This window comes from Oryctolagus cuniculus, chromosome 15, assembly GCF_964237555.1.
Source record: "Oryctolagus cuniculus chromosome 15, mOryCun1.1, whole genome shotgun sequence".
Classification (NCBI taxonomy): domain Eukaryota; kingdom Metazoa; phylum Chordata; class Mammalia; order Lagomorpha; family Leporidae; genus Oryctolagus; species Oryctolagus cuniculus.
In genome coordinates, this window is record NC_091446.1 from 16147003 (window position 1) to 16173840 (window position 26838).

Sequence of the window (26838 nt, forward strand, 5' to 3'; positions counted from 1 at the left end):
AGAATGACACTTTTGTTGAATTCATTTCTGTATCCACAAAACCTAGCCAATGCTTAACCAACAGTTGGTCCTCAGCATGAGTAGAAGCAGAAGGGATTAACTGCTTACACTGGGAGGCGGATCCCATCCTCTCTACTCTGAATCTCCTACCACACCAGGTGTGGTGTGCTAGAAGAACTTTAAGAAACAGATTATTTTAAGCCTTCATTTCTGTGAGCCTTTATAAATTGTTGATCTTTTCATGAGAAACATCATATTTAAAACTCATGCGATCAGTTCTCAACCATTTTTACTAATTGAAGGGAAGTATAGAGGCTATGAACTTAAGAAATTACTGGCTTTCATGGACCCAACCATGGCTGATAATTAGAATAACCTACTGAGCTAATTTTTTTAGTTCTCTGGAGTTTATTATATATTTAAAACAAAAGCAAAATTGTAGTTATTTGTGCATAATTCAAACAGTAACAAAGTCACCTTCAAACATTTCCCTCTTTCTCAGAGGTAAACCTCTGGTGCCAGTTACTTATATATCTTTTCTGCAGTGTTTGTTTCATATAAAAGCATGTGTATATTCCCTTTTTCTCTCCAGCCATTTTTTAAAAAATAGAAATTGCCACCTGCTATTATCTGTACTGTGTGTATTTCCTCCGTAATGATGAAGGGTGTAGATGATATGATAGTGGCTGATGTATTCAGCTTCAGCTATGTGTCAGGCCACATTCAGACTACTATACAGATTTTGACTTCTTTAATCTTCACAACAACCCTAAGAGGTAAATATTATTGAAGTAGATTTTGGAGACTATTCCATTTAATTATTTGTAGATCTTCATTTCTCCTCCCCTCCCCCAACTTCTCATTCTAACTTCTTGAAAATTTTAAATCTGTAGAGAAGATGAAAGAAGAGTAAAACCAACACCTTTTACCTAAAGTCAGCAAACCTAGCAAGTTTTATTTCAAAAGAGATTCCCAGTATGTTTGTATGTATGTTCATGCACACACACTGATAACACCCACAATTTCATTTGCTGGCTTGAGACTTCCCTGTTTCATGTACTGAATAATTGGAATGAGTGGGAGCCTCAAACACGAGAATAAACCTGTTTTATAAATTCTTGGGGACTTTATGACAAGTCCTCCCACTTGTACCCTTTCATGGTCTAGAATTGAAAAATGTCTACAGGGTGATGAGAGTTTCATCTTTGGCATACCATTCTGGATTTCTTTGTCTTAGATTTTTTAATCCTGGGGAATTTCTCATACTTGTAAGACAAACCGTATATTAAAAAACATTTACTGCGGCCGGCGCCGTGGCTCAATAGGCTAATCCTCCACCTTGCAGCGCCGGCACACCGGGTTCTAGTCCCGGTTGGGGCGCCGGATTCTGTCCCGGTTGCCCCTCTTCCAGGCCAGCTCTCTGCTGTGGCCAGGGAGTGCAGTGGAGGATGGCCCAAGTGCTTGGGCCCTGCACCCGCGTGGGAGACCAGGAGAAGCACTTGGCTCCTGGCTTCGGATCAGCGTGATGCACTGGCCACAGTGCGCCGGCCGCGCCGGCCATTGGAGGGTGAACCAACGGCAAAAAAAGGAAGACCTTTCTCTCTGTCTCTCTCTCTCTCACTGTCCACTCTGCCTGTCAAAAAATAAATAAATAAATAAATAAAATAAAATAAAATAAAAACAATTACTGCATTTCATCTAAAGTTTTGGTGTACTGAATGAGTGAATGAGGAGGTTTTAACTGCCATAATTCAAGAAGTGGAACTACCTATCTTTTATCTTAGCTTTACCAAGTTATTGAATCTGTTGATTATCTCATTCATGCTTTCTTGATCTTTAACTCAATGATAAACATCTTAAAATAAGTCTAGACCATAAGTGACTCATCTTCTTTTTCTATGCTACAAATGGACTGTGTACAACAGCTTGAATAACAGTTACTGGATTATTTGTTGAATACTCCCAATGACCCTTCTAGATAGGTGTGGCCATTAGCTAGGGGAGGACCCAAGGATGTGAGCTTTTAACAAACACCCTAGGTGATTCTTTGTAACTGCTCCATGAACGTCTCTTTGAATGACAGGGCTGTTACCTGGTGTAAATGTTCTCGGCTTTAGTCCAGACCTTCACAGTATTTCATCTTGTCTGTTCTAATTGTCATTCTTCTAATTGTTCTGCTTTCTGTCTCAACTTCAGTGACGCTTTCATGTTGCCACTGGTTATCTTACTAAAATATGCAGTGAGAGGTTCTGATTTATGAATCCATCTTTGACTTTCCATTGTCTGTAGAGTGAAATCTAAACTGATCAGTATGACATGAGGATTTTTTTCCTTTAGGGATCAATCTCCACCTCTTTTTGTTTTTGTGACTGTTTCCTGCCCAATCCAACTAAACACCAAAATTAAACCCTGTAAAATGACCTGATATCCATAAAATATGTCATGCTGCTTCATGATTTTAGGTATTTGCACATTGTATTCACTCTACCTTGAGTTCCTTTCTTTGACTCACTCCTTGAATTCTCATGAATCATTTTTTAAGATTTTATTTTTTTATTATTTGAAAGAGTTACAGAGAGAGGTAGAGACAGAGAGAGAGGTCTTCCATCTGCTGGTTCACTCCTCAGATGGCCTCAACGGCCAGAGCTGTGCCGATCCGAAGCCAGGAGCTTCCTCCGGGTCTCCCACATGGGTACAGGGGCCCAAGGATGGTCCAAGCCATCCTCTACTGCCTTCCCAGGCCATACCAGTGAGCTGGATTGGAAGAGTAGCAGGTGGGACTAGAACGGGCGCCCATGTGGGATGCTGGCATTTCAGGCCAGGGCTTTAACCCACTGCGCCACAGCTCTGGCCCCCATGAATCCTTTTTAACTTTTAACATCTGGCTCAAGTTTAGCACCATTTATCCTTCCTGTCAGTTCCTTCCAGGGAATGTATTTTTGTGTTTTCAAAGGACTTTTCAAAGTGTATAGATCCACTAGAATTTATCATATTATATTACAGTGTCTGTTTATGTCTTTCTCACCAGGTGGTAAGCTCTTCCAGAAGCTGTGATTTGTTCTTTGTGTTCTCAAACCTAATATGTAACCTGAACATCAAATTACCATGAAACCATGTTTCTTTTGAAATTGATACTGAACTATTAATTGACTTTTTCTCAGTCCAGTTTTTTATCTGTCTAAAATCTAACTAGTTTTATTAGCCAGTTTGAGTATAATTTTCTCATTCCTTGTCCACAAGCACATTTTCAAGTCCTCAGGAGTTTTTGCTATATCCTCTGTATTTTTTTAAATACTTTCTTTTCTTATTTAAAGTCAGAGAGCGGGAGAGAGAGAGAGAGGTGGAAAGACATCTTTCAACCACTGGTACATTCCCCAAATACTCACATTAGCCTGGCCTGGGACAATCCAAACTCATTCTGGGTCTCCTACATGGGTGGCAGGGACCCAAGTACTTGAGCCATAATCTGCTGCCTCCCAGTGTGCTCATTAGCTGGAAGCTGTGTCTGAAGTAGCATAGCAGAACTCAAACCAGGCACTCGAGTATGGAACAGAGGTGTCCAAAGTGGCAGCTATCCGATGTGCCGCATGCCCGCCCCATAACTCTATTCTAATAGTTACTCTCTTCAATTCTGTTGGATTTTCAGTTGATATTTTATCACTAGATACTTGAAAATCCCTGAAGTCTGGGGTTCCCTCTTTTATAAAGTGTATTTCGTGTTCTGTTACACTTGGCAAATTATGAATTTATTTAACCATTTGAATATGGCTTTTGAGCACATCCCCCAAAGGTTAAAGCTTGGTTCTTGGTGGGATGTTGAGAGGTGGTGAAACTAAGAGGCAGGGTCTTGTGGAAGGGAAATAGGTCAAATGGAGCCCTCTTTGGAAGGGATGAGTGCTTGTGACAGGGCTTTGTTATGAAGGGAGGCCACTCCACCTGCCTGGTCCTGTTGGTGGCCATTTCCCTTTCCACTGTGTTTTGAGAGAGACAGGGACCTTTGCCACACTGCCAGTACCCGGCTGTTTGGACCCTCCAGCCACTAGAATTGTGAACCAAGTAAATTTCTTTCTTTTCTTTCTTTTTTTTTTTTTTAAAGATTTATTTATTTATTTGAAAGGCAGAGTTACAGAGAGGCAGAGGCAGAGAGAGAGAGAGGTCTTCCATCCACTGGTTCACTCCCCAGATGACCTCAACAACCAGAGCTGTGCTGAAGCCAGGAGCCAGGAACTTCTTCAGAGTCTCCCACGTGGATACAGGGCCCAAGCACTTGGGACATCTTCCGCTGCTTTCCCAGGCCATAGCAGAGAGCTGGATTGGAAGTGGAGCAGGTGGCAGCTTTACCTGCTACGCCACAGGGCCAACCCCAAATTTCTTTACTTTATAAGTAAATATTAGATATTTCATTACAACAGACTACTAACACAGGCTGTCTGTAGAAATTTTTTCATTGTGTGAAATTTCATAATATGGAATACCAGCTTATACTAACAGAAAATTTTGAATAATCATGTGAACTTCACAAAACTATAATTTTGAGTATTTTCTTTCACTTAAAAATTTCATGGCACAAATCCTGGGAGTGCTGTGCAACAATCAAAAAATGCATTCATAATATTTTAGAAAAAATTTTTTTTGTATTTTCATTTGAAAAATAGTTTGTATAAATGCTGGGTAATATTTTTTTCAAAGGCCAACAAGAAATGTGAAGAGGCACGCCAAGAAAAAGAAGCAATGGTAATGAAGTATGTAAGAGGTGAGAAGGAATCTTTAGACCTTCGAAAGGAAAAAGAGATACTTGAAAGAAAACTTAGAGATGCAAATAAGGAATTTGAGAAGAACACTAACAAAATTAAACAGCTTTCTCAGGAGAAAGGCCGGTTGCACCAGCTGTATGAAACAAAGGTATAACTCATGCCATTGTACCTTGTTTGATATTTGTTCTCTTTGCTTTTCCTGTATAATTAAATACTCATAATGTAGCACTGTTAAAACACTCGAGCATGAAGTTGTTAGTTTTGTCTTCTAAGAGCATTAGTGTTTACCTGCCTGATTAAAGGTTTGCTGGGGAAAAGATGAGTAAAGGGCCCATGTTTATTGGATAATTTTTTCTTAATATATCTCTTTAAAAACTCTGTATAATAGAATAACCAGAGTCTCAAATGAAGATTGTATTTTGGTGAAGTATGCACATAGTAGTTTCAGTTGTGATTAGCTTTCGAGCCAGACTATTATTTGATCAAAATCTTAATGTAGAACTTACCAAAGAACAGTGTGTATTTCTTGCAGAAAAACATGTCCTCTTTTGATTTTGGCTATGGAGATTGAATTGCTGAGCTACCTGTTCAGAACTGTTGCTCTGTACCTGGCAGCTGCATGACAAGATTGTATTTCCAGTTATCATTTCTTGGTGATGAATGCTATTTTTTCAGTTATTATTTCAGCAGGATTATCTTTGTTCTCAGAACTTTGGGTAAAACTAATTTAGTTCATCTTAATGCCACACAGTTAAAGAATCATAAAAGCATTCTTATTTGCACAGCACATTCAGGTGGTTAAAATATGAATGTTAGTCATCCTTCCTGTCTGCTCATTGGATTTAGGTTTTACTGCTCTCTTATCATTTGAACTTTAAATCAGTTTTATGGCCTATGGGCCTTAGTGTACCAGCCTTTGAATTACAATATTATTGTGGTGATTACTTTGAAGGAGTATAAAATATACAAAAATAATTAGTTGATTGGTTAAGCGAAAAATCTGACCTGGTGATATCATTTTAGGAAGGGGAAATGACTAGACTCATCAGAGAAGTAGACAAATTAAAGGAAGAAATCAACTCTCACATCATTAAAGTGAAGTGGGCACAAAACAAATTAAAAGCTGAAATGGATTCTCACAAGGTAAGGACTGCAGCGCTTTGGATCAATGATTAGACGTATTTAAGAGCAAATGCATTAATGAGGAATGGAGCTTACTTTAGCAACATTTGCAGAATAGCTTGGACTTGAATATTTAGTAACTCCTCAAAAGAAATTTCCTTGTATGATTTCTATATAAAAGATAGCATTGAATTTTTTCATTCATTGTTTACAACACCTGAGTTTGCTGCTGCCTTTAGGCATTTTTTGGAATATAGAATTAAACATCATCAGTGGAAGGAGGAGAATATATAGGTTATAAAAATTGAAATAGACCCTGGGAATATTAAAAAGTATCCGTGGTGCTAGGAATATTATTATCGAGTATTTATCTCTATCACTAGAACATCAGCTTTATGAGGGTAAAGATTTTGTCTGCTTTCTTACAAGGCTATTTCCTGAGGGCAAAGGAGAATGCCTGGTACATGGTAGGTGCTCAGTGAACACTGAGTGTAGGAATAAATGAAGCCAGTTGGCACCTTAACATTCAGTGTGATTCTCAGTTTTCCTTTATTCAGACATTCCTTTTATTTAATAAATATTTCTTTGGGATATAGGAGTCCCTCAGTTGCTATTTTTGAGTGAATGAAGTAAGTACCTACTATGTGCCAAGCTGTTTTAGTTATTGATAATATGATAGTTGAGGGGGAAAAAAAACAGGTAAATTTCCTCTTTTTCTCTTCTCACCGAGTCGTATAGTTTAAAAAAATCAGTATTTGAAAAAGTATCTAACTTATTGCTTCTATTTTGAAAGAGATACTGGTTTCAGTGCAAGTCAGTTACTATTAAAGATTAGCAACTGAAAGTATATAACTAATAATGGTAGATTCATTTTTTAAAGATTTATTTCTATTTATTTGATAGACAGAGTTACAGAGAGCAGAGGCAGAGAGAGAGAGGTCTTCTATCCGTTGGTTCACTCCCTAGATGGCCGCAATGGCTGCAGCTGCGCCTATCCAAAGCCAGGAGCCCAGAGCTTCTTCTGGGCCTCCCACGTGGGTGCAGGGGACCAAGGACTTGGGCCATCTTCCACTGCTTTCCCAGGCCATAGCAAAGAGCTGGATTGGAAGTGGAGCAACCAGGATTTGAACCAGTGCCCACATGGGATGCGGCACTGTATGGCTTTACCTGCTATGCCACAGCGCCGGCCCCGATAGATTCATTTTTAAAAAGTGTAAGAAAGTGTGCAAAGCATGGATAAAATGGTTCAAGAGATCAGAGGAAGGCAGTCCATGTGAGGAACAGCAAGAAGGAAGGGTGGGAGATGAGTAGTGTTCGAGGAGACCAACCTATCTAGAGCAGAAGGCTTGTATTAGTTATTCCTCCATTAATTCGACAAGTCTTTTTTTTTTTTTTTTTTTTTAAAGGTTTGTTTATTTGAGAGGCAGAGTTACAGACGGAGGGAGGGAGAGACAGAGAAGGGAGGTCTCCCATTCCATCTGCTGGTTTACTCCCCAAATGGCTACCACTGAACCAATCCAGAGCCAGGAGCCAAGAGCTTCCGCCAGGTCTCCCATGCAGGTGCAGGGGCCCAAGCACTTGAGCCATCTTTACTGCTTTCCCAGGCCCTTAGCCGAGAGCTGGATCTGAAGAAGAGCAGCTGGGACTTAAACCAGCAACTGTTTGGAATGCTGGCACTGCAGGCAGAGGCTTAATCTACTACGTCACAGCACTGGACCCAATTCACCAAGTCTTAATCAAATGATTAATACATGACAAGTGTAGAGCTAGTTGTTGCTGAGAAACTATGTGTTTAACTGGGGAGTCAGATAACTTACAGAATAGCATGTAAGTGTGGTATAGCAGTTCTTAGAACTTGGGGTGTCTCTAGGTTAAATCTGCAAAGTTAAGGAGGCAGCATCTGTTCCCTTCTGAAGGGAAGTTACTAGGAGGAGGTGCTCCCTAAACTCTGCTCTGAAATCCACATGCTAGCCCAAACCAGAGCACTGCACTGGTTCTCTGAAGAAGAATTATGGAAAAAGAATCGAAGGACAAGGGTTCTGTCTTGGAAAATCACCCAGTGGTAGAAAGACAGTCAAAGAACAATAAAGAAGGATGGATGGATGAGGAGAAAACTGGCTCAGAGGAAGGATATTCAGGGAGTTGAGGGTGGTTGGGACTGAAGCAGTAGCTGCAGAGTAGAACAAGCAGAAGTAATTGGGTTTGATGAGAGTAGTGCCTCCAAGTCTTCAGAATTTCCCAATTAGGAGAGAAGGTAAGAACAGAAACTGCAGCATCAGTCTATGAAAAGTTAGTTTTTATTATACACCACAGCCGTAAACCAAAGGATTGTCTTTTATGTGGGTGCTCAAAGAACTGTTTTATGCTTTTTGTCAGGTTTGTAACTTCTAGAATTTATTGAAAGCTCTTATAAATTTAACTTTATTTAGTGATTAGTTAAGTATGTAGACCATTTTCATTTTTTTGTAGACATATAATAATGTTGCTAGAATATAGGACTCCTCAGTGGCAGTCCTAGGGCAAAAACTTAACATTCTTCACATCGCTGTGGCCAACTTTATGTCTTGTCTTTTTCTCCATACAGGAAACCAAAGATAAACTCAAAGAAACAACAACAAAGTTAACACAAGCAAAGGAGGAAGCAGATCAGATACGACAGAACTGTCAGGATATGATAAAAACATATCAGGTATTAAATTTTCAAACAATACCATTGTTTCATTAAATTTGTATATCTGCAATATTTGAAATAGAGAATGAAGGCTATTTCCTATATTAAAATAGCTACAACCTAAATGGCTCTAACTAGAAAAATTTGCAAAAAAAAAAAACACAAACCTAGAAAAATACCAGACAGTTGCAGGGAAATGTATAATTTTAAAAACTATTCTGTAGGTATTACATTATATATCTTAAGTGTACTATTCTTATTCATAGAGAATTGATAAAATACCATCTTAAATTTTATTTTTGCATTTGTATATTTACTTATTTATGTTTATTTGAAAGTCAGTGACAGAGAGACAGAGATTCCATCTACAGATTTTTTCCCCCGAATGCTTGCAACAGCTGAGCTCTAGCTATCACCTGCTGTCTCCCAGGATGCCATAGAAGGAAGCTGGAAGTGGAAGCAGAGCCAGGACTCAAGCGCAGGCACTTCAGTGTAGGATGCAGGCATTCCAGGCAGCATCTTAACTACTGTGCCAAACACCCATCCCCCAGTCTTTTTAATTTTCATACGTAAGCTCTGTATTTCACTTTAGTGAATTTAATTGCAAAGCTTTCTTTACCTTTCTAAGTATAAAACTTTAGAAATTTTCGTGTTTTTCGTTTCTTTTTCATTAGGAATCAGAAGAAATCAAATCAAATGAGCTTGATGCAAAACTTAGAGTCACAAAAGGAGAACTTGAAAAACAAATGCAAGAAAAATCTGACCAGCTAGAGGTAAGTAGTTTTGCTCTTTGTATTTATTACACTATCTAGGATATTTGTGTAATAAAGAGAAATAATGAGTATTTATTACCATCCAATTTTAAGGCAAGTTTAGTGGATTGTGACATGTGGTTTCTTTTAAACTTTTTAAAAGATGCATCATGCCAAAATAAAGGAACTAGAAGATTTGAAGAGGACATTTAAGGAGGGTATGGATGAGCTACGAACACTGAGAACAAAGGTAATTAAATCTTTAGTTGTGACTCCAGAGGAGGGGTAAATGCCTTTAATTTTGTATTCTGATGTTTAAAGTAATGGGGAAGGATATTTATGTACAAAAATTTCCAAAATACAAGAACTCAGAGGAGTAGAGTAGCAGTTCTCTAGAAGCATAATCAGTTGTTTTTGTTGAAGTGAAAATGTCTTCCTTGCTGGGCCCTGGGCCAGAAGTTCCTATTTCGTAGCACATTTGCTATCTATAATTCATCCTTGGGCCTCTTACCTGAAGACAGTCTTTACAGCAAATCAGTTGGAAGAATAATTGGACCTTAGCGCTATAATTGTCAGAAAATAATAGGAAGACTTTCTTTGTATTTCTTCTGGGTTTATGTAATAGTCTTATCAAGTAAGGAACATCTGGCCCCTGGGCTGTATAAGGCTTAAAAAATTGTTTGGTCTGGCCCTGCCAAAGTGACCACAGGTGGCACTTGAAATTCAACAAATCTGTAGCAGGCTAATTTTTAAGCTGATAATTTTGAATGGCTCATGAATGATGTTATAAATATCCAGATGGCCTTTGGCAGAAAAAAGTTTCCCCACCCCTGTCTTGGATGGATAGTTTTAATTTCTAACAAGCTAGTAAATTCTTTTCTGTTCTTATAGTCTTTATTGTAAGAATAGCATCCCTTTTAATATGAATATGATATATTATCACTGTGTGTCACTCATTTATTTAGAAATAGGTTTTAAAATTAGTACCTTGAATTTAGGGTCCCTTAATAATTTTCAGTCTTTCATAGACTTTCCTATTCTCCATGTCATTTCCTTAGGGTAGGCTGGCAAGATAGCAGCTTTCTTTTTTAAATGAGGAACTAGAGATTGAATAAAAATATGTGACATGCTAAAACTTGCAAAACTAAATCATAAGAAATCCAAGACTAAACTCCAGTGATGTTAACTTCACCTTATTTTTCTTCATATTAACTAATAATGCCATATAATTCAGCTTAGGTTATTAATGTATAGCCACTATATGACAAAGTTTGTAAGGAGTAAGAAAATACTGTTTATGATTTAACTCTGTTATGATCATTTGTTAGGTAAAATGTCTAGAAGATGAACGATTTAGAACAGAAGATGAATTATCAAAATACAAGGAAATTATCAATCGACAAAAAGCAGAAATTCAAAATTTATTGGACAAAGTGAAAATTGCAGATCAGATACAGGAACAACTTCAAAGGTATAAAATGAACAACCTCTGTTAATGAACCAGATTCTTACTCTGTCTCAAGATTCTATTTTTAAATGAAATTATTGCATTCAGTAACTGTTTTTATAATTTTACTACTTAAAAAGTTTTAAATTTCTCTTCATTTGAATTCCCATCGTAACTTCTAGAAATCAAGGTTTATATTTCCTAAACATTGACAGTAAGAACTTACAAGACATAATGATTTAGTTTCTTTGTCCATTCTGTTCTTTCAGATTCTGTGCTTTTCAGATTTCTTATGCACAGGACTTAATTTTTTTTCAAAAGGGTAATTCTAAGACCTTTGCATGAATGTAGCTTGGAGGTCAAGAGTTGATGATATCCTTTGGCTTCTCATGAAACCATTTTACTGAATATTCGGCAGAGCCTGAATTTGGGTTGAATTCAAATACAGTGTCTTCTTTCCTACACCCCACCAATAGCTAAGTTTCTGAGTGTAGCTAAGAAATCCTCACCATCATCCAGCTTGATGCTGCTATAAATGGCTAGTCACTAACCTCTGCCAGCAATATCAGTGCACCTGTAATGTTGCCACATGTGCCTAGAGCCACTGCCTCCATCTTCTTTGCATCTGTCTCAAACCTTTCAGCCTCTTCACACCCCCAACCTTCCCCTTCTATCATTGTTTGCTGTTGGCACGTGATGACTTCTTTACGGAAAAAACGGAAGCTGTCAATCCTTTAAACTGCCTACATCTGGAGCCATTCTTTCCTTTGCTTCTATTATGGGAGGAATGTCCCTACTCCTCTCTCAATTCATCAGTCTTTACACTGCTGCTGTGTTTCCCCAGCTCTTCAGCCTTCTCAGGGCCTTTATTTATTTATTTTTTTTTTTAAGATTTATTTTTATTTATTTGAAAGACAGAGTTACAGAGAGAGGTGGAAACAGAGAGAGAGAGAGAGGTCTTCTATCAGCTGGTTCACTCCCCAGATGGCCGCAATGGCCGGAGCTCTGCCGATCTGAAGCCAGGAGCTTCTTCTGGGTTTCCCACGTGGGAACAGGGGCCCAAGGCCTTGGGCCATCTTCTGCTGCTGTCCCAGGCCATAGCAGAGAGCCGGATCAGAAGTGGAGCAGCCAGGATTAGAACCAGTGCCCATACGGGATGCCAGCACTTCAGGCCAGGGCTTTAACCCACTATGCCACAGTGCTGGCCCTTCAGGGCCTTTCTTGATACTCCTTTTTCATCCTTTGACCTCTCTTTTACTTTTTCTTTTTATCTTTAAATACAGTTACTTTTTAAAAGATTTTTATTTATTTATTTGAAAGTTAGAGTTAAAGAGAGAGGGAGAGAAAGAGATCTTCCATCCATTGGTTCACACTCTTGATGGCTGCAGTGTCTGGTGCTGTGCCAGGCCAAAGCCAGGAGCTTCTCCTGAGTCCCACATGGAAGGCAGGGACCCAAATACTTGGGCCATCTTCTGTCTCTTTTCCCAGGCCATTAGCAGGGAAGCTAATGGGAAATGGAGCAGCCCAGACACAAACTGGCACCTATATGGGATGCCAGCATCTCAGACAACGCCTTTACCCACCACGTCATAACATCAGCCCCTAACTATAGTTGTAGTTTTAAAAACTCAAAACTCCTATGACCTTCCCTAAGCAGATTATTTTTCTCCTTCCCTTTCTAGCCAGACTTTTGACAGATTCGTCTGTATCATTCTCCTTTTTCCATTTCCTTTGTTCTGTTCCTCTGTACTTCATTCTAGCTGCTAACCCACATTCCACTGAAAACTGCCAATGCTTCCTGAAACGTAGTAGACACATCTCGGGCAAGAGCCAGCCTTCCTTGACCTTTTGGTGTCCTTGAGCACCACTGGTCTTTCTTGATGTGACCTGTTGCTTTGACATGGCTTTCGGGTGTTCCTCCCACCTTGCTTTCCACTCATTCTCTGTCTGTCTCCTTAGTGGGCTGCTCCTGTCAGAAAGCTGCCTTCTGTTCTAGTTACATTACAGCCCTCAGTGAGCCCAGTGCTTCCTGGAGCATGCTGCAGGACCTTTGAGTCATCATCCTCAGCTGTTTTTTACTGAGCTGTAAACACACAAGTATATCAAAGACACCTCAGACCTCAGCTTGTCCAGAGTGGGTTCCTCTCTTACAAATATTTCTCAGGTTTGTAAGTGGTGAGTGTAATATCCATATATGACTGTCTAAAGCAAGAACTTGAGGACCATGCTGGGCTCTGCCCTCCTTTCCATTATGCATTGAACCAGTCACAAAGTATTAGTGATGCTATTTATTATCTAAATAGATGTCAAAGTCTATTTACTTTTTACATCCTGACTTCTACTGCCACAGTCCAGCCATTATCAGCTCTCATCTGGAAGACTGCCACAGCTTATAAACTGGTTTTTCTTCTTGGTTTCTCCCTGATCCATTTGCCTCACTACAGTTGGCTTACTCTTTTTTGAAAAGGAAATATCAGAACTTTTCAGTGATTTCCCATTGCCTCAAAGATTGCCTGGTGATTTCAAATTGCTTGAGCACTAAGATTAACAACCTGTCCCTTGCTTTTTAAATGCCTTCCTCTTCGTCACTCTTGCATTTCACCTGTAGCTGATTAATTAATGATATACAGGGTATCTCCTGTATATCATACCCTGTGCCAGGTGCTCAGAATGGCAGATACGGAGCAGTCCATATCTGTATCCATACTGAACATCTGTGGCCACCTCTCAGCCCCTTCCCGGCTTTACCGCATGCCAGTTTCTCTCTTGGGAACATCCTTTATCTTCTGCTTTTCCTGTGGGTCAGGCAGGGATCAACAAATGATGGCCATGAGCCAGATCCAGCCTGTTAGCTCTTTTGTAAATGAAGTTTTTTTTTCTAAGCAGCCACACTCATTCTTTTCTGTTTCACATACTGAAACTGCTTTACAGCGGCAGGGAGGAACTGTCATGGTAGAAACCCGGTGGCCTAGAAACCTGAGTTGTTTACTATCCTACTTTCAGGGCTGGTTTGAGCCTCACTTAGACTAGTTTAAGCAACCTGCTCTGTGTTTTCATCATAAATGTTTTATCACATTCGTGAAGTTTCCGTCCTTGTTGATCTTGCTCTCTTTTATTCCTGGCTGTTAGTTCCTGGTGTATGTTGGGCATTCATAACTATTTGGATGAATGAATAAAATAAATATTTGGATGAATGAATAAATAAAATAAAATGAATGAATACCTTAATAAAGGATTTCCTTAGATGAAAATTCCCAAGCCATTAATACATTGTAATTTTTTTCTTAAATATAAACTTCGTTTTTTAGAGGTAACCAAGAAATTGAAAATTTGAAGGAAGAAGTGGAAAGTCTTAATTCTTTGGTTAATGACCTGCAAAAAGACATTGAAGGCAGTAGGAAGAGAGAATCTGAGCTACTGCTTTTTACAGAAAGGCTCACCAGTAAGAATGCACAGCTTCAGTCTGAGTCCAGCGCCTTGCAGTCACAATTTGATAAACTTTCCTGTAGTGAGAATCAGTTACAGAGCCAATGTGAACAAATGAAACAGACCAACAGTACTCTGGTGAGTATCAGCGTGCACTTTACTCGTAACACAGCATACTAAAAGTGCAAGTTAAACTTTCCTTGCAACATAAAAAGGTAGTGACGTTTGGTTTAAACTCTTTTCCTATTGGCACTTACTTTTTGGTAATTGCAGATGCTGTAAGACATGACAGTTTTTCCTTTTAAATGATGTTATTTTTAATAAAATTTCTCCTTGAAGTAATTATTTTGCTTTTAAAAACAAGAAAACCAGGACCAGCATTGTAGTATAGCAAGGTTAAGCTGCTGCCTGCTGATGCACCTGGGAAAGCAGCAGAGGATGACCCAAGTGCTTGGGCCCCTGCTACCTACTTGGAGACGCAGATGGAGTTTCAGGCTCCCTGGTTTACTTGGAGACGCAGATGGAGTTTCAGGCTCCCTGGTTTATCCTGACCCAGTCCTGGCCATTGTGGCCATTTGGGGAGTGAACCAGCAGATGAAGCTCTTTGTCTGTCTGTCTCTGTAACTCTGCCTTTCAGAAAAGCAAATGAGTCTTTTTAAAAAAGAAGAAAACTGTGTTTTGTAACTACAATCATTATGTTTTTAAAAGATACTTTAAGTTTTTATTTAGTTTAAAAATGGTTTAGTAGTTTAAAGTTAGAGAAGTCTTACAGTTCCTCACAAAAACAATTTGAGGGGCCGGTGCTGTGGAGTAGTAAGCCTCAGCCTGGGGTGCCAGCATCCCACATGGGCATCAGTTCATGTCCTGGCTGCTCCACTTCCAGTCAGCTCTCTGCTGTGGCCTGGGAAAGCAGTGGAAGATGGCCCAGGTGCTTGGGCCCCTGCACCCACGTGGGAGACCCAGAAGGAGCTTTTGGCTTCTGGCTTTGGAGCAGCCCAGCTCTGGTTGTTGTGGCCATTTGGGGAGTGAAGTAGTGCATGGAAGACCTTTCTCTCTGTCTCTTCTTTCTGTCTGTAACTCTGCCTCTCAAATAAATAAATAAAATCTTAAACAAAAAATAACAATTTGAGTCTTCAGCCCAAAGTTCAAAGAGCTGTGTCACGTATTTTGTGTGGACCGAGTGCCATAGTCGATCCTATATCCCCTCGCCTTGCCATGAAAGGATTTGGAGGAGCTCAGTTAATACCACCCAATAAAGAGTGAAGACAGTAGAACCTTTAGTCTCAAAGCCCGTATAGTCTGAAGGTTTAAACTAAGAATAATATTAAGTTTGGTGCTTTTTATTTTATTACTGTTCAGGAAAGTCGATTGTTAAAGGAGGAAGAACTGCATAAAGAAGAGGTGCAGACTCTGCGAGCTGAACTCACTTGTAGGCAGGCAGAAGTTACAGCCTTGAGTACCCAGGTGGAAGAGCTGAAAGATGACTTAGTAACTCAGAGACGTAAACATGCCTCCAGTGTCAAGGACCTAACCAAACAACTTCAGCAAGGTAAAAGGTGCTTCCACACTTAGACCTGGAATCTGTTTGCTCTCTGAATCATTAAAAATTTTTATGGAGAAAATATATTTCATTTTGGGTTCTAACACATTGATAAGAGCTGTATGTTTCTTTTTAATGTATTAATGTTCATAGACCACATTGCTAAACTTAACAGTTCCATGAATAGTCTGTCTTCTATACTAAATGGTATTTATTCACAAAACACAAAATGTGAGAATTGAGAAAGTTCCTTAGGACAGCAGGTTGTAAACTTCTTTACACTTGATCTTAGCCAAAAGGCCGAGAGCAAGGTGTAAACTTTGATTACATGCTACTGTCAGTAAAAGCTATTTAACAGTTCATTCTCCAATTTATATATGTTTATTTATAATTAATCTTATGTAAAAAAGCATGAAAAATAGAAATATAAAATATATATTTTAATTAAACATATAAATAAATGTTCTCTTATTTTCACCATACACATGCTTGTAAATCGATTTTTATAGCATCTAGGGTACTTGGATCCTACCTTACTGACATTTAACTTCAAATTCCCTGAGACCTGATCCCATATCTGGGGTCATAGACCCAAAAGAATTATAAATTACCTGGGTACAACAATTGACAAGTAGAACTGGAACCCAGATTTCTTTCATGAAAAAATTCATACAATTATAGGGGATCTATACTGTGTGCTCGGGATACAAGGATGAGTAAGACATATTTCAACCTCCTAGTCTCTGCTATCCCCTACTCCTTCGTGTGAAAATAGGGTAAAATATAATACAAGACTTAAGCATTTACTTAATATGAATATAACCGAGTGTTTGCTATAAAAATTCACTTTGTTTTTATAGATGTAATTGAAGGGAAATTTCTGGTCCTGGAAGCATATTTTAAATCTTTTAAGACTCCAAAAGTTTAGTTCAGTAGTTCAGTGTAACATAGTGATGCCAGTATTAATTATCATAATGTTGTTTTTATGTTTTGCATTTGACCTGAACATTTCTAAATGTCATTTTACATGAATGATGCTTGTAGCCTTCTGTCTATAAAGTATGTATTGAAGCACTTCTGATATCCCTGTCATTTTTGTCTAAATGACTTTATCAATTAAAATCAGAGATGAAATGGAGGAAATGGTATTGGTAATTGTCCAAGTAATACATTTCTTTTTTCCTATAGCACGAAGAAAATTAGAACAGATTGAGACTGGAAACTATGATAAAGAAGTCAGCAGCATGGGGAGTCGTTCTAGTTCATCAGGTAAAAAACCCAATAGCGGGCGGCGCCGTGGCTCACTTGGTTGATCCTCCGCCTGTGGCACCAGCATCCCATATGGGCTGCGGGTTCTAGTCCTGGTTGCTCCTCTTCCAGTCCAGCTCTCTTGCTATGGCCCAAGTGCTTGGGCCCCTGCACCTGCATGGGAGACCAGGAGGAAGCTCCTGGCTCCTGGCTTCGGATCAGCGTAGCTCCGGCCGTAGCAGCCATTTGGGGGGTGAACCAACAGAAGAAAGATCTTTCTCTGTCTCTCTCTCTCACTGACTAACTCTAGATATCAAGTAAAAATTAAAAAACAAAAACAAAAAACCTGATGGCTTCAGTTGTTATTTAGTCATTAATTACAAAGTTAACACTTTTTTGTTTTAAAAAGTGTTGATGTGTTTTGTTTCATTTTGAAGTATTAAAACATATGCCAGTTAAGAAGCCTGCCTCCCCTGTATCAGAGTGCCTGGGTGCCTGGGTTTCATGCCTCGCGCAGTTCCTGACTGCAGCCTTCTGCTACTGCAGACCCTGGGGGCAGAGGTGATGGCTTAAGTAATTGAGTCCTAGCCACTCCTGTGGGAGACCTGAATTGAGTACCTGATACCCAGCTTCAGCCTACTCAAGTCCCAGACATCGTGGGCATTCAGGAAGTAAACCAGTAGATGGGAGCTCTCTTACTCTGTCTCTTCTCCTCTCAAAATTTAAACACGTTTTTAAAGAACACTGTCATTTTAAAAAATATAATAGAACATGGATTGGAAATTATGCATGTGTTTAGATTTCAGGTTTGCCATTTATTATACAGTCTTAGATACATTACTGTCTTAATAAATGAGTTTAAAAATATTTATCTTCGTAGGGTAAAGATGATCAGAAATTGTCACTGATGCTGGTTAAAAAAAATAAGCTAGCATGTGATCACTCGTTTAAATGAGGGTAGCAGTCCTGTGAGACAAATAACATTTTTATTCTCATTAAGATGTATAACCTGGCCGGCGCCATGGCTCACTAGGCTAATCCTCCGCCTGCGGCGCCGGCACCCCGGGTTCTAGTCCCGATTGGGGCACCGGATTCTGTCCCGGTTGCCCCTCTTCCAGTCCAGCTCTCTGCTGTGGCCCGGGAGTGCAGTGGAGGATGGCCCAAGTGCTTGGGCCCCTGCACCCGCATGGGAGACCAGGAGGAAGCACCTGGCTCCTGGCTTCGGATCAGCGTAGCTCGCCGGCCGCAGCGGCCATTGAAGGGTGAACCAACAGCAAAGGAAGACCTTTCTCTCTGTCTCTCTCACTGTCTACTCTGCCTGTCCAAAAATAAATAATAATAATAATAATAAAAAGATGTATAACCAAGGCACAGAGAGGTAAATAACATGGGAGAGAAGGATTTCAACCTAGACAGGTTGGCTCTGGAGCACAGCACATACGCACAAACCTTATTTCTGTCTCTTTCTCTTCTCTTTTTCCCTCTTTTTTTTTCCCCCCTTTTCTCTTATTGTGTAATTTGGGTCTCATCTTGGACTTTTTTTCTTGAGATCTTTGTTTCTCCACTCCTACTTCTTCATCGTGTTCCCAAGAGATACAGTAGACGCTTTTGGTACTCCCATCATCAGTGTATTCAGAAACGGAAACTCAGACATGTGATCTGTGACGCGCCTGTGTCCGTCTCTCTTAGAGTGAATATTTGAACACCATATTGGAATAAGTAGATGAGCAGTGACTAGACTAAGTGCAGTATCTACATTTGTTTTTTGCTTTGTCTCCAGGGTCCCTTAATGCTCGAAGCAGTGCAGAAGATCGATCTCCAGAAAACACTGGGTCATCGGTCGCTGTGGATAACTTCCCAGAAGTCGACAAGGCCATGCTGATCGAGAGGATAGTTAGGCTGCAGAAAGCACATGCCCGGAAAAATGAGAAGATAGAATTCATGGAGGACCACATCAAACAGCTGGTGGAAGAAATCAGGAAAAAGACAAAGTATGTATTATTATGCTAATATAAACTGTCCAAAATACCATCATGATAAAATTACTGTTTTCAAAATAAATCCTATCAGGAACCTGTCTTTCAAGACAAGAATTCATAATTATAGCCATTCAATGCCCCGTCTTTTATGCTTCCTAGTTATGTTTCGAGTTTGGGGAATAAAGATGAAAGAAGACACAGGTCTTTCCTTAAGGTATTACAGAGTTCAATCGATGGTAAATCGTTTAAGAAACTAAAAATAACTGAATTTTAAAGCTAGTGTTTTGCTTACTTCGTTTTAGCTTCATGACTCTGGTGCTGAGAAATTCATGGGATTGTGGATTTTTTCTTATTGGGTAGGACATAGTGGTCTAAGTTATTGGAGACCTGGTAGTGCAAGGCATGGTACCTGTGGCTTAGAAACATCTCGCTGATTGTTAACTTACTGCTCAGGGAGGGATTTCTCTGACTCTGCAGGTCGGTTAACTGGGACTCAGATCACATCACTCCTCATCCAGGGCTACTCCTCACCCTGTAGCTCTGACTGACTCGAGACCCTGTGCTGTGCCCAAATTCTTCTCACAAATACCTTTATTCATTTAAGTAAGATCACCCCATGACTTCAAAATTTTTGTTTTGAAATAATTTAGATGTACTGTAAAGTTTATTCCTTTCAAGAGAGTAAAATACAGAGGGTTTTAAATTTAAAAGGAAAATATCAAGTCAGAACTATAAAATAATTATTCAGATATGAACATTTTGATTAGAGTAATAAGGAACAAAATAGAAAAGCAGTTTTTATATATCTTTAAGTACCATAACAGAACAAAAATGGAATAGTTTCAATTTTTACTTACTTTCATTTTATTTGAAAGGGTGGGGGTGGGGGAGGTGGGGAGAGAGTGAGCTTCCATTCACTGATTCACTCCCCAAATGACAGCAACAACCAGGGCTAGGCCAGGCTGAATCCAGGAGCCAGGGTCTCCACTCAGGTCTCCCACAAAGCCAACAGGCAGGAAGCCAAGCGCTTCAGCATCTGCTGCTCCAGAACACGATTGGCAGGATTGGAAGGGGAAGAGCTGGGGCTCTGATAATGGGATGAGGCTGTCCCAGGCAGCAGCTAAGCTCCTGAGTCAAATGCCCAAAAACGGGGATAGCTTAAGAAATAAACTTAATAAGCACAATTCCTTTCTTTTCTTATATAGGTAATTACTAACCTAATAGTTATATTTATTTTATACTAATCATCTTTATGCTTATAGTTAGTTTGATCTTAAAATTCTAAATGTTTTTAATTGTGCATGTACACAACTAGTAGTGTTGTTTTGTTTTGCAGAATAATTCAGAGTTACATTTTACGGGAAGAATCGGGAACACTTTCTTCAGAGGCATCTGATTTTAACAAAGTCCATTTAAGTAGACGGGGTGGCATCATGGCATCTTTATATACATCCCATCCAGCTGATACTGGATTAACACTGGAACTTTCTTTGGAGATCAACCGAAAATTACAGGCTGTTTTGGAGGATACATTACTAAAAAATATTACTTTAAAGGTATATTTGTATTTCTCATTCCCTAACCAACCAGTAAACAGTCTGCTCTGGCACTTAAATGATTATTTCTTTTTTAAATTAATTTTTATTTGTTTGAAAGCCAGGGAGACAAACTGAGACAGAGCTAGCCTGAACACAGGAGCTCAGAACTCCAATCTGAGTCTCCCATGTGGATTGCAGGGACCCTAGTATTTGAGCTATATTATCTGTTACCTCCCATGGTCTGCATTAGCAGGAAGCCAGAATTGAGAGCAAAGCTGGGACTTGAACCCAGGCACTCAGATACGGGATGTTGGCTGCTACTTTATCAGTCACCCACCCCAAAAGTGAAGAAAGATGAAGATATAGCAAAAGCATATCAGTCTAGATATTGGACAGACACCTAGATGGATTGTTTACTTTGCAGTGGATGGCTTTTGACATGTAATTATACTTAATTGCAAAAGAAAAATTTTTAAAAATTTTATTAGTATTTTTTTATTAGGCAGAGTTAGAGAGAGACACAGAGAGAAAGGTATTCCTTCCATTGGTTCACCCCACAAATGGCCGCTATGGCCAGCGTGCTGCACCAATCCGAAGCCAGGAGCCAGGTGCTTCTCCTGGTCTCCCACGCGGATGCAGGGGCCCAAGCACTTGGGCCATCCTCCACTGCATTCCTGGGCCACAGCAGAGAGCTGGACTGGAAGAGGAGCAACTGGGACAGAATCTGGCGCCCCGACCTGGACTAGAACCCAGGGTGCCGGCGCTGCAGGCGGAGGATTAACGAAGTGAGCCATGGCACTGGCCCCTATTATTTTCTTTCATTTTAATTTGAAAGAAAGAAACAGAGTTCTTCCATCTGCTGGTTAACTCACCAAATGTCTGCAGCAACCAGGACTAGACCAGGCCAAAGCTAGGAACTCAGTTTCAGTCTCCCATGTGGGTAGTAGGGACCCAATTACCTGAGCCATCACTTGCCTTCCTCCCAGGATTCTCATTAGCAAGAAACTAGATCAGAAGTGGAGGAGCTGGACATCGAACCCAGGCACTTCAGTGTGAGGCGTGGGTGTTCCAAATGGCATCATAACTGCTATGCCAAATGCCTGCCCCGAAACATAATTTTTTTTAAGATTGTGGCATTTCTAACTTTTTTGCTGCTTTATTTTTTGCAGCTTTTGTCTGATGCAGCAATTCTATTTTTGTTGTGCTTGAACCCTGATAGTACTGGATTTTTTTTGAAATGTGTTTTTATTTATTTGAAAAAGAGAGAAAGGTCTGTCTACTGTCTGTAACAGTCGGGCTGGACCAGGGACTTGACTCTGACCTCCCACATGGGTGGCACAGACCCAAGAACTTGGGGCCATCATCTGTTGCCCTCCTAAGTGCACTAACAGGAAGCTCGATCAGACGTGGAGCAGCTGGGACTGCAACCAGCTGTGTGATACGAGATGCTGGTGTGGAAATGGTGGCTGTTAACTCACTGTGCTGCAGTGCCAGCTCTAGCAATGGATTTTTTAAAAATTATTTAAATTATTTAAATTAAAAATTATTTAAATTATTGTTAACAATCATTTTGGGTACTCAAAATTGCTGTAGCTTCTGTAGAACAGTATCACTTTGAAGTAGACAGGAGTACTTTACAGAATATACCTGTGTGCCTGGCTTGCTTCACGTAGCATTTAGAACTAATCACTGTTTCAGTTTCAAAATATTTTTGGCAAGAATAATTTAAACTGAATCTTCTTTTTCATTATACTTAGTAGTTTCTATTTTCTCTTCCCTTTTCCCCCTCAATTATTAAAGGAAAACCTCCAGACACTTGGAACTGAAATAGAACGTCTTATTAAGCACCAGCATGAACTAGAACAGAAGACAAAGAAAATTTAACACAAAACTCTTGCTCAATAAGCAGACAGAAGCCACACAGGAGCAGGTGCCATTGACCAGTATTGTTGGAAACTTCTTCCTGCTTTATGTGTCAGCCTGTGACAAATCTGTTTTGCTTCATCTGTATAAAAAGTGTCCCTTTACAGTCTGGATGCATTGCTCTGTGTCCTGTGCAAGTGCAGGCTTTCTGGAAATCTGGGTGGTGCAGAACAGCGGCCTGTCCTTGAATCCCACACAGCTTAATCTGCTGATTGTCAGACAAAGTGCTGAACATTACCTCAAGGGCTTTGAAAAACCCCTTCTCCATGTTTCTTCCCTTTAAAATCCATAATGTCAAAAGTGATTCAACTTACAAAAGCAAGCCTGAAAAGATAGATAGCAGTCATCGACAGTGGACTGTTTGACCAGCACCGAGAACCCTGACGACGAGGCTGAGTTTCATGTTCTGACCCTCCATGGTAGCGCTGGGTTGTGTTTGAAGGATGCATATGACTCCTTGGGTCTTCTCATTTTTACTTTGACGAAGACCAAATCAAATAGGAAAGCTAGCCATTGGTAACCAGCAGTGGTCAGGCGTTGTATATCCGTGTCAGGTTTCCTTATCTGCCGTGGCTACATTTTATCAGATTTGAATTGTTTAATAGTTGAATTTTAAAAGTCTTTACTTAAGATTTTAAATAACGTGTTCATTTAGAAAATTCCCATACAGTTCAGTTATATTTTAAATTATGAAATGAATCCAATCATTAGAAAAGAAATTGATTCTTTGAAACTAAAATACTTCTGTTTTACTGACATCATAAAAAGATAAATATAAGGTTTAAAGACATTATGAAGAACCAGTTCCCCAGGACAAACCAGCATATGGCACCATTTCATGTGGACACCATTCTTTACTGTGGATATAATTAATATAGGGGAGTTAGCATACCATTCCTCCAAATACAACGTTTCTGTGTGTTTGTTTAAAACACAGACTCTTTATTTGTCACCAAAGGAATTTTAGAGCCAAATTTTGGTACCTTTTGGATTTTTACAATATTTATTTAGTACATGTACATTTACTTGTACATTTACATGTTGCCGTAGTATCAGTGTCTCTCTGTCATTGAAGTTTTTCTCACCTCCTGTCGTTTCTCACCTATTTTAATTTCTGAGTTTGATTTTTCAGTTTGCGTTATGTTCAGACCCATTCTGTAATAGGATACCTTGGCTTATGTGTAAATGTTACAGGAAGCTTCACTTTTGTTTTGAATTTTTACGTCCTTTTTTTTCCTTGAAGGAAGTACTCTTTGGTGTGATATAATAAAAGCCTTTAAAGAATTGTGTAGGCTACAGAAGTTGGGCTCATGGTGGCAATGTCCTTTTAATGTATTTTAACATTTTTTTTTACCAACTTGACATTGTTTAAAAAGGTTATTTATTAAGGATTAGATGAATCAATGTAGTCTCTTATTTTTTCTGTGTATTGAGTCGTGTCCATAAACAAATGTCTTTCACTTCAAAATGAAAGTATATTCACACATTCAAAGATGTTTTATTTTTAAAATAGCTGTTAAAAGTATTAGTCTCACCATAATGTGTTGATATTTTTAACCAGTAGTAATTTATCAAAATTTAAAAAGTGGGTAAGTGCAATAAAAATCTGAATTATTTTCCCATTTGTCTCTAGACATTGCTGACACTCCACAGGGCTACTCAGAGTAGGCAACATCATTAAAAGTGATACTAATTAATAATTTTTTGTTTCTCCAAGGCACAAAATGAATAATGGAGACCAAATAGGGATCAGATCCCCAGTGTCCTATGCTCATGCACTTTAATGCACACACATGCGCACACACACACATTATTACAGACAGAAATGAAACATTCCAGTGTTAGTATTTGTGCCACCATCTTCTTGGAGAAGTTTAATAATTAAACAGTTTTAGAAGGCAGTTATTAAAAAGCATATTTAACTCATTTGCTGTCCTTTCCCTCCATAAGTATAGAAAGTATGGACAAGTTTTGAAGGAAGTGCTTTCTTTTCTTCTTCAGTATCTGCTGTATCCTTTTTGCTCAGGACTGAGCAAAGTGAGCCTGTGTCCAGCACCCGGATCTGTGCTGATTCACAAACAGCTGCTGCTGTAAGGATTTAGCGGGCCTTTGACTTGTTACTGTGTTGAGCAGAGGAATGGGATGTCTGGAAGGGGACGTGGTCTGGATAAACCTGAAGTCTGGGGGAAATTGCTTCATGTGTTCATTGTTATACACATCAAAGGCTAGTCTGGTTAGTGACCCTTTGCTGTCTTTGAACAAGAAATGACTGTGTGTGTGTGTGTGTGTGTGTGTGGGCGTGCTTCACCAGGTTTTAGTTTGAAATTGAATGCTGGCTGTGAATCCCTTTTCCCCATATCACTTCAGATTTGTAGCCTGTTAAGTTTTAAAGATTGATAAATGGTGAGTTTGGAAGGAAGACTTAAGTTTGAACTGTGATCATGGTTTTTTGGTGATCTTTTTTTTCTTTCTCTACAGTGTTACCTCTATGTTTCATCACCGTGTAAAGCAAGTTAGCTTGAAATGAAATGTTCAGGCTATCCACATGCTGTTTTCCCATTTACTACACACATTAAAATCCTCCCATTGCCAGGCACCACACAGGGTATTGTTACTGCATTGGTGAGTGGACCAGACAGGGCAGTCAGTTCCCTTTCTCGTGGGGTTTTTGGTGTAAAAGTAGGGCTAGGTCTCTGGTTCTGTTTAGCTCACAGCCAGCCCCTTAACACTGGGCTGAGAAGAGGGTGACTTTGTTTGGGCAAGTAGGTGGCCAGAAATCTGACTCTGGCATGAATTTTTGGAAACCAAATCCATGTGGAATTAAGCTGAGAACACACTGCTGTTTTCTTGGTAGTTGTGCGCATTTCCTAACTTGTCACAACTTGATGTTTAATTATGATTTAAGAAAAAAGACAACAATCCAAAGACCATCAGGTGACAGATTTTTACGATTTTGTAAATTACTAAGGCCTCCTCAGTGCTCAGAGGACAAACCTAATCATGCTGCCATGTGTGTTTCTGGACTTTGTTTTGCAGTGTGTTGATTTTTTTTCCTAATGATTTTTACATACACATGTAGACGGAGATTTACCAGTAGAAGGGGAAAAAATCCCATTGGAAACCATGAACGTTGTCAATGTTACATATGCTACCCTGGTAAGGATATTTCACAAATCATGTCATTCATGCCTTACGAACGTTGACTCCAGTAGCCTATTCTACTGTAACTTTTTTTTAAGAAAAAGAAATACAGAATAATTCTTTTTTGACACTAAGATTGTTAGTTTTTAACTAGCACCAGTTGGTGGCACTGGAAACCTGAGAATTTTCAGTGCTGAACAAGAAAATAATAGAAAAACAATCCAAACATGAAGTTTTCAGGAAAATAAATGAAAAATATTAATTGCAGATTTAAAATGTATTTTTCTTCTGGAATGAAATTCTTTTCTAGAATGCAGATGGCTGTCCATTTTGACTGTGATGATGAAGCTTGTTTATCTTCCAGAGTACACATATATATGTGTATCTATATATATGTGCATTGTATAGATAAGCTTTAATTTGATTACACTGTTCATTTTGTAAATATGTTTCTGTATGAAATGAAGCTTTTCAAGAGGACTTATGTATATATTACACTTATTAAATAGATAATGCCTGTTTACCAAGTTGCATTTTTATGTTGTCTTTAATTACTTATTTACATGCACCACTTGCTAAACAGACTGATTCTCCAGACTGTTGGCAAGGCTAATTGAATTTTGTTAAAGATTTGTTTATTTTATTTGAAAGGCAGAGTTAACAGAGAGGGGGAGAGACAAGACAGAAAGAGATCAATCTTCTGTCTGCTGGTTCACTCCCCAAATGGCCGCACTGGCCAGAGCTGGGCCAGACTGAGGCCAGTTGGCAGGAGGTTCTTCAGGGTTTCCCATGTGGATGCAGGAGCTTGAGCACTAGGGCCATCCTCCTTCACTTTCCCCGGCACGTTAGGAGGGAGCTGGATCAGAGGCAGAGCAGCTGGAACTTGAACAGGTGCCATATAGGGCGTGGGCACCACAGGCAGCATCTTTGCCTGCTATGTCACAGCACTGTCCTCTAGGTTAATTGATTTTCTTGAAATAAGATTGAGAATTTTTGCTTTCTGTATTTGTCTTGATTCTACCAGTTTTATTGAAATCATGACTAGAAATCAGTGAACCATAGTAAGCAGATTTAGTTGAATGTCAAGTTATATTTTTAAATTTTTGTTGAAATTATTGATAGCAAAACTTGGCCCTTTGGGAAGGACTCTGGGCCAACAGGCATGTGAAAATCCCTCATTGAACTTGATGAGCCAATGATGTATTACTCAGGTTTTCCACACAACCAGGGAACTAACTGGCTCACATTGTCTGACTTGAATAATAACCAATTACGCAGGAAAATGGTAGGCATTGCC

The 26838-nt window shown here is 39.3% G+C and overlaps 1 protein-coding gene across 3 annotated transcripts in view; it reads left to right on the forward strand.

The window, feature by feature from the left end:
* Positions 1 to 26068, forward strand: part of CCDC186 (coiled-coil domain containing 186) — a 49664-nt gene extending 23596 nt beyond the window's left edge. For all 3 annotated transcript variants that reach the window (XM_008270533.4, XM_008270534.4, XM_070057188.1), the window contains exons 5-16: positions 4690 to 4902; positions 5778 to 5897; positions 8461 to 8565; positions 9222 to 9320; positions 9463 to 9549; positions 10628 to 10770; positions 14055 to 14310; positions 15532 to 15721; positions 16901 to 16981; positions 18741 to 18951; positions 20276 to 20495; positions 22278 to 26068. In XM_008270533.4, the coding sequence (XP_008268755.2) occupies positions 4690 to 4902; positions 5778 to 5897; positions 8461 to 8565; positions 9222 to 9320; positions 9463 to 9549; positions 10628 to 10770; positions 14055 to 14310; positions 15532 to 15721; positions 16901 to 16981; positions 18741 to 18951; positions 20276 to 20495; positions 22278 to 22361 (1809 nt within the window). In that variant the 3' untranslated portion in view covers positions 22362 to 26068. The remainder of the gene's footprint in view (positions 1 to 4689; positions 4903 to 5777; positions 5898 to 8460; positions 8566 to 9221; positions 9321 to 9462; positions 9550 to 10627; positions 10771 to 14054; positions 14311 to 15531; positions 15722 to 16900; positions 16982 to 18740; positions 18952 to 20275; positions 20496 to 22277) is intronic.
* The last annotated feature ends 770 nt before the right edge of the window (positions 26069 to 26838 follow it).